Source organism: Diceros bicornis, chromosome 7, assembly GCF_020826845.1.
Source record: "Diceros bicornis minor isolate mBicDic1 chromosome 7, mDicBic1.mat.cur, whole genome shotgun sequence".
Classification (NCBI taxonomy): domain Eukaryota; kingdom Metazoa; phylum Chordata; class Mammalia; order Perissodactyla; family Rhinocerotidae; genus Diceros; species Diceros bicornis.
Window position 1 is genome coordinate 43,393,390 of NC_080746.1, and position 8,164 is coordinate 43,401,553.

General features: G+C 39.1%; 1 protein-coding gene across 1 annotated transcript; it reads left to right on the forward strand.

Annotated features, from left to right (window-relative positions):
* The first annotated feature begins 235 nt into the window (after positions 1 to 235).
* LOC131408550 (tripartite motif-containing protein 64-like) lies at positions 236 to 7,248 on the forward strand. Its single transcript, XM_058545428.1, has 7 exons — positions 236 to 295; positions 1,658 to 2,072; positions 2,631 to 2,726; positions 3,417 to 3,647; positions 4,413 to 4,435; positions 5,397 to 5,494; positions 6,612 to 7,248. Exons 2-7 carry the CDS (start codon positions 1,662 to 1,664, stop codon positions 7,100 to 7,102), a joined length of 1,350 nt encoding a protein of 449 aa, XP_058401411.1. The 5' UTR covers positions 236 to 295; positions 1,658 to 1,661; the 3' UTR covers positions 7,103 to 7,248.
* The last annotated feature ends 916 nt before the right edge of the window (positions 7,249 to 8,164 follow it).

Here is an 8,164-nt window from a genome sequence, read left to right on the forward strand (position 1 = left end):
AGCCCTCAAGTGTTTTCTATACGCGTAAACCTAATCAGCCATTTTTATACCTTTGGGTGTAACCTAATCAGCCATTTCCTCTTCTATTTGAAGATAGTAGCCAATCTCAAGAAGGAGGTGTGGCCTTAGGTGAGTCTAATCATTTAAAAAGCACATTTGTCCAGGGACCACTTCCTCTCCAGAGTAGATTGAAGCTGCAGCTGCCAGGCTGCAGAGTGCACAGGGTTCCTGCTGACCGTGGTATAGACACCTCTTCCAGAACTTCTAGAGGTGAGACCACTCATAGTAGACTCTGGTGAGTATGGAATTTAGAGCAAATATCTCCATACCTACTTTCTCTAAAACAATGCACCTTCTGGCCTGCTTGAGTCTTGTCCAAGAAAACGAGTAGCTTTCCTAGTAATTTAAAATGACATCGATATTTAAAATACGTGTAACTAGAACATTTGTAATGTATTGATATTTATTATATTAAATTATTTGATTATTTTTTATTCTATTTCCTCATGTGTTAACAGAGTTTTTACATCTTAAAAGATATTTCTGCAGTTTTTATGCAATTATTGAACCCAAAAAGCACTTAAAATGTTCCACATAATGTATGCATGTAATAGTCTTTATACACATCAAAAGTTAAATGTGTTGAATTAATTAGAAAACCCTTGTTGTAAAGATTCTACTTGCTGTCTATTTAAAGCCTTTGGTTTGCAGACTAGATTTGAAAAATGTTCAAAATAGATCCAACCAACTGGTAAGGAGTGCCAAGAATGGCATTGGTCATCATGGGGAATTATCAGAAACAAAGATGAATTGGTCATGCTCCCATTAACTGCATCTTTGGATTTTCTAGTGTAGAGAGGAAATCCCAGTATTTATTCTCCTTTTTTCTGGTTTTAATAAACAGCTGATTAATTGTTGCTTATTATCACTGTAGCTTGAGCCTTCACCAGTTCAAAATGTGAAGGTGTTCTGATGGTCAGAACTGACTCTGAAAAAATTGTTTTCCTGAACTAGGAATAACAAACAATTTTTACATTTTATTTCTCGAAAGCAGGAGTTTTATTATTAACATTGGAAGCGTAAATTCAACCATTTATATTTTCAGGAGTTCAAAGTTGAAGCCAATACTGATTAAATTAAGCCAGCTTAGATTAAACCGAATCAACATTATTTGTCTTTAGAATAAAGTACATCTGTCAGTTCGGAGTCAGGCTGCACACAGACTGTTAGCATAGAGACCAAGCATGTGCACGTGTGTGTCACAGTCTTGGAGTCATGGAGAGAGAGATTGAGATTCTCTATGGGATTCTGGAAGAATCAGCTAATGAAAGAAACTCTGGAATCATCCTAACTTTTACCCTCTGTCCAAATCTTTAAGCTTGTCCAAATAATTTAGGTATGATTGATAAAATTGTTTGTTTCCAACAAAAAGGGTGATGAGGACCCTCTTGTCTCATTTTCTCCTTTGTATCATAGCATAAACCCAACGTGTCTGTATTCGCCGTGTCTGGGTTTGTACTGAGGGGATGTGAATAGGTAGATTAGACAGAGCTCAAGCAGACAAGCCTTTGTCCAGAGGCTTTTTTTTTTTTTTCTTCTTTAGGGCCCAATAATGACTTTTTCTCTCTTCTTCTTTTATTTATTTATTAATTTTTAGAAACATGGATTCAGACGCCTTGCAAACCTTCCAGAATGAACTCATCTGTTCCATCTGTTTGAACTACTTCATAGACCCCGTCACCATAGACTGTGGGCACAGCTTTTGCAGTCCCTGCTTGTGCCTCTGCTGGGAGGAAGCCCAAACTCCAATGCGCTGCCCTGAGTGCAGGGGAATATCAGAGAAGCCAGATTTCAGAACGAATATTGTACTCAAGAGGCTGGCTTCCCTTGCCAGACAGACCCGAGCCGACCAGGTCAAGAGCTCTGAGGAGCAGATGTGTGTGGCACACAGAGAAGCAAAGGGGCTCTTCTGTGAGGTTGACAAGAATCTGCTCTGCGGGTCCTGCTCTGAATCCCCAGAGCATGAGGGTCACAGCCACAGTCCAGTACAATGGGCCGCTGAGGAATACAGGGTAGGTATTGCCTCTACGGCAATTTGGAATCTAGAGGCTCCTAAATTAGAGAGAAAGCTGAGGACGATGATAATGAAGTTGATGCGAATGGAGATGGTGGAGGAGGTGATTTTTCAATGTAAATTCCAAGATATAAGTGTATCCTTTCAATGTTGTTAACCAGATTTGACACTATAGTCATAGATGTGCAGAGCCTTTACCAAGGGAGGTTTCCTTAGAAACATTGCCCAAACATGCGGAATTGCTGCAATGGTGAGGCCAGTGCAATTCTGAGGCAAGCTTGACATCTTCATAGTCAGCTTATATAAAAGTCTGAATGCCAATTTCTCAGGAAATGGATTATATTATCTGTAGGGTATCCCTAACCCTCTATTATATGTTTCTGTTACCTCTGATATCCCAAATATTAGAATCAAATTAGATTAATGCAGAAACATCCAACCGTCCCATTCTAACTCAAAATTGCTGTTTTCTCAGCCACTGCCTTTTTCCATAAATAAAGGGATGAAATGTACAATATCATCATCTGTGTCGCTAAAGCTCATGGTTATTTTGCAGGAGAAACTTCTAAAGAGAATGGGCTCTTTATGGAAAGTGACTCAAGAAATGCAAGATAATCTGAATGAGGAAACTACCAAAACCCAGATTTTAGAGGTAAGAATGAAAATGTTCTATTTGTTTTTATGCAGATTAACACAATGGTGGCTTAGAGTTTTAGCTAAATTCAACTTAGCAGGTAAAGGGTAGTAGTTTCTTCCCAGGAAAAAGTAGTGGTTTCAAATGGTATATCAGTAACCACAAATATACGGGCAAACACAAGCTTGTGCAAAGAATGAGAGTATATCGGATATCCAGGGCATGAAATGTATTCACAGTCAAACTTTGAAAGTTCAGATAAACCTTCTCAGACACTGAGTGTAAGACAACATTGCACTAAGTTTGGCTGGGAAGGAGAGGAGAAAAATAAGAGTAGTAACTAGAGGAAACAGAGAGAATTTTAAAAAAATCTGTATAAAATGGTGTACACCTAAATATTTTTAAATATGTAGAAAAATCAGGCAAAAGAGCAAGAGAAAAGGAAGATTCAGGTAAGAGCAAATAATTGATGGAGCAGTACAGAGAGAGAGCCTGGGACCCCTTAGAGGGCTTGATTTAGACAGGAAAAGAGACTAGGAACATAGAGAAAGGATGGATAGAGAGGACTAGCAAATATTTAAGACACTTTGTGATGTGAGGCAGAAAGTTTACCAAGTTATTTCTTGATGATGCTAAGGAAATATGGAAGATTGAAGATTTCTGTTGAGAGTGTGGATACGTAATCCTTTTAATCCACTATCTCTGCAGGACTACGTGGCCTTAAGGAAGATGATGATCAAAGTTCAATATCACAAGATGCATCTATTTCTCCGTGAGGAGGAGCAACTCCAGCTGGAGACACTGGAGAAGGAAGCAAAGGAGATTTTCCGACAACTCAAGGAAAGTGAATTCAGAATGACCCAACAGAAAGAAAGCCTGAAAGAAATGTACAGAGAGCTGACTGAGATGTGCCACAAGCCTGACGTGGAGCTGCTCCAGGTGAGAAGGAAGGGTCCATCCTCAGAGACTGGAATCCTTTTCTGGACAATGTTGCCATGACATTGAAATGTTACCTGCATTTACCATTCCTCTCAGCTAAGTGATAACGCTCCTTGACTCCCATCATTATGTTTGTCCAACCACATATTTCCTCATATCATGGTAATCTTTGGGAGACTTTTGGCGTTTTGGTAACTAACATAGGACAAAATTATTTCAGTGTAATCAGGAGTACTATCCGTGCAGACACATTACCCCAAATCAGCAAAACTCTGTGACCAGGGGAAGGTTAACTTTGTTGGGATAATTCTCAATTTATGTTCTCCTAGTCCATTGACACTCTCAGCTATCCCACACAAAAGCCACTTGCTGAAGACATTGAGGTTTGGCCCCTTGCCCAGGCAAGACTTGTAGAATTTGGTAATCAATTTCAATGCACTCTATAGTTATTATTTTTTATATGTTTCTCTGTTTTGCTGTAATTCTTATCATAATTGGTCAGATCTCTCCTTGGGAATAAGACTGGGCAATGAGTGACACTGGAAACCTAGATCTTGTTGCATCACTACACAGCCTCTTCCTGACCTCCCTGCTTCCTCAGTGCACTCTGTTTTAGTTTAGGCTCTGTTATTAAGACAGCCTCTGACGTTCCTTAGAGGGGAATAAGAAAAAATACATTATTAAAACAAGAAAACAAGAATACTAGAGAAGATGCAAAAGGTCAGAACTCTGATGATTAACAGTATCTTTTTTTTTTCCTTGCAGGACTTGGGAAATGTACTGGAAAGGTGAGTTTACACCAATGATTTCTGATTTCTGAGCAAGTCGTTCTCTCATTGATGAAATGAACATATGTTTTGAGCTATTAACAGCATCCTCTGTGGCTATTTTCTATTTTGTTTCAAAAGACACCCCGAGGCCTTCTGCTTCTTGGTCTCAAAGCTTCCTTCTTATGTGGCTGAATTCAAATATACCTAAAACCATCTGACATTCTGGGCTTTGTTTCACCCACTCTCCCCCTCCACCCCCCATCTTCTCTAGCCTCATCACAAATAAACCTTACTGAAGGGATTTTTCTAAGGTATCACAGAGGAGGCACCTACCCTAGAGAGCTGTAAGGTGAAAAAGACAGGAAAGAAAGAGATGCTCTAAGAATGGGAAGAGGAGGATGTGATTTTGTTCCCAGAAGCAGCAATGACCCAGCCTGTTCCATCACAGCATGCCCCTGCTGTAGGCTGGACCTCAGAGGGAGTGGCTTCCTGGTGCCCAGTGGGAAGTCAGGCCCTCAGGACCAGGGCTGCCAGGCTAGAGTTGGATTCCGTTGCTTGGTAGAAAAGAGCAAAGCTGTCTGGCTCAGTGGACTCTTCCCTATTAGACACTGAGTGTATCATCAGTGACTACTGGTGGACTGAAGTCCCAAAGGCTTTGCCTGAATTTTCTGCTCTCTATGAGATACCCAGGATCTTTGCATTACCTGAAGTGGAGCAGAGGGAGGGCATGATCCTCAATAGTTTTAGAAACGGAATAATATCTGAGAAGAATGCGAAGCTGGAATTTGATATAATTTAAATTTAGAAAAAAGTAAGGTAACGTTTCTTATATCCCCAAGACTGTAGAATATAATGTACACCCATTTAACCAAAAATGGGAGAATTCTGATCAAATACCTTGGATTAAAAACTGCTTCTTTTGTAATGGTTGTGTGATTAACCTCTGCCCTGGAAGTGTAACTGATGTCATTGTTTGCAGGAGCGAATTTGTGCAGACGCAAAAGCCTCAGCCAGTGAACCCAGAGCTCACTTCATGGCGCATTACTGGACTCCTAGACATGCTGAACAGCTTCAGAGGTGAGAGTCAGCTCTTTACAATCAGCTTCAATTTCTTTAGTGGTTCTTGGAAATGAGACTTTTTCCATTTTAATTTTTTTTTCCTGATTTGAAGGAAGGACAGGACTTTCCATTTTTCTCCCTGTAGAGTCATATTACAATGATCAAGACTGAACTTTGCAACTTATAGTTTACTGAAAATGCAAAGTAAGATACGTATTTTCAGTTACATCTGACACAGGCAGAGCAAGAGAAGGGCAATCATGTTGGTCATGCAGTTATGAAGAGACAGAGTATTTAGTTCTCAGAGCAGCAATAAATATTGTATGTTTATTCAGTTTACTCCACTTTTGAAAGATTAAATTTGGCATTGGTGGTTTTAATTTGCTCTAGATTATAAGTACATTTATCATGCGTTGTACAAAGAATATTTATTATTATAAAATCAGAAATTTTTGACAAAAAAGACTAAAATTGTCAAAGCAGAAAAATTTTAATGCTATTAGATCAATCTCAAAACAACTGAAAGGCAAGGGATTTGTGAATGTGGCCCAACCATGTTATGCCCATAGTGGAGAGTAGGTCTAGACAGCAGAGGGCTGAAATCAGGACAGACTGAATCCGGGGTCTGAACTGACAATGTAAAGCCAGAACAGTCTTTCCAGAAGCTTCTAAACTATGCATATGTGGATTTCCATCAAATTTTTTGACATTTGAAAATGTAACAGGTACAGCTTGTATCCCAATAAAAACTCACATAACAGCCAAGTGCTATCTATTTGTTAAGTAGTATTAAAGACAAACAACACAAGAAAAGTTTTCTAAAGTAAAGAAAAGTTTTAGGGATGTCCTGAAATAAACTATCCATAGATTGACATGAAATCACTGCTTTAAACAGTTCATGATATGTTTGGATTTTTATTTATTTTTTCTTTTTCTGTAAGATTTGGAGGAGTTTTGTGTGCCCTAGTGGCAGTAATAACTCTTGCTCTTCACAGATAAGGCAGTCTGAACTCTCATTTCTCTCTCTATTTTTAATTTTCTTGGCGGAGGGGCAAATACCTATTGGGTAGAGAGCCGCTGCCCCTCAGGACACGGAAATGCCATTCGCTGACCTGGTTTTTGCCTCTTTCTGCAGAGGATGACGTTCTGAGTCAGGAAAGGACCAGTCACTATATGAGCCTTTCTGAGGACGTTACAAGTGCGATATTTGGAGAAGGCCATCACGGCGTGTCCAGAGAGCCCCCGGGAGCGGCAAGTTTTGCGGTATGGGGAGCTCAGGCCTTCACCTCCGGCAAGCATTACTGGGAGGTGGATGTGACACACTCCTCAAGCTGGATTCTGGGAGTCTGTAAAGATTCCTTGACCAGCGATACGAATGTTGTTGATGATGAGGAAGCATTTCTGCTATTTTCTTTGAAGACGAACAATCATTACGGTCTCTCTACCAACTCCCCACCCTTAATTCAGTACGTGAAAAGGCCTCTGGGTAGGATTGGAGTGTTTCTGGATTATGACAGTGGCACTGTGAGCTTCTATGACGTTTGCAAAGGTTCCCTCATATATAGTTTCCTTCCTGCCTCCTTCTCTTCCCCTCTGAAGCCTTTCCTTTGCTTTGGTTCCCCATGAAAAGTCACATTTCATGACCGTTTATCTCATGAAATTCCATGTGTGAGGAAAATCCTGTACTTAAGCCTTTTTGTGTGAGGCAACCTGAGTGTCTAGAGCACATTGTAACTTAAGGGAACATAGTTATTGTATGTTTATGAAATGACATGACCATGTTGAATGCATAAAATTTGTTTATTAAATTTTATTTTAATAAAAATTGTTTATTATGGACCATTTCCTAGAATACAATGAATGGCTGTTTCTTCTTTTTTCAATAGCAGTTTTATTAAGATAAAAGTTACATACCATAAAAGTCACCTCTTTAAAGTTTCTAGTTCAGGGGTTTTTAGTAATATCCAAAGAGTTGTGCATATCTTAACTATCATAACGAAATCCAGTATATTTCCATCACCCCAAAAAGAAGCCAATACCCATTAACATTTACTTCCCATTCACCCTCCGCTATCCCCAGTCAACCCATAATCTACTTTCAGTCCTTATGGATTTCTCTATTGTATATATATCATGTAAATGGAATCACACAATGTGTGACTTTTTTGTATCTGTTTTTTTTTTTCACTTAGTAATGTTCATCCACATTGTAAGCAATGTATTTGACTTACGTGTTTGAATCAGATATTACGGCAGAAGAATGAAGTGGTACATATCTCAGCTTAGTTAAGTGAAAGGAATGGTGCTTAGTTTTCTCAAGTCTGACCTAGTTGGGTAGATCCAAGTGTCTGACAGACTTTATTGTTTCTCTATACCCTAGTCATTCATCACATCTCAGCACAAACAACAGCTTTTCATGGAACTCCTCCCTGACTCCACAGACCAGGGTAGTTCCTCTGATTACACATTCTCTGAGCATATTATACTATCTCATCATAATATTCAGCAAACTTTCAACAAATTGGTAGATACTTATTACTACCCGACTTAAAATGCTAAGAGAGTAAGGACTGTATTTGTTTTATTTACTACTATATTCCCACTATCCAATGCAGTACTTAGAACATAATACACAATAAATATAAGGTGAACGAGTGAATAAGTAAATAAATGAAAGAGTTAATATAA

Excerpts from the sequence above, each read along its gene's own strand:
- LOC131408550 (XM_058545428.1), top strand. The coding sequence starts at position 1,662 with ATGGATTCAGACGCCTTGCAAACCTTCCAGAATGAACTCATCTGTTCC. Across the intron at positions 2,073-2,630 it reads GGGCCGCTGAGGAATACAGG|GAGAAACTTCTAAAGAGAAT; the intron begins GTAGGTATTGCC and ends GTTATTTTGCAG. Across the intron at positions 4,436-5,396 it reads TTGGGAAATGTACTGGAAAG|GAGCGAATTTGTGCAGACGC; the intron begins GTGAGTTTACAC and ends CATTGTTTGCAG.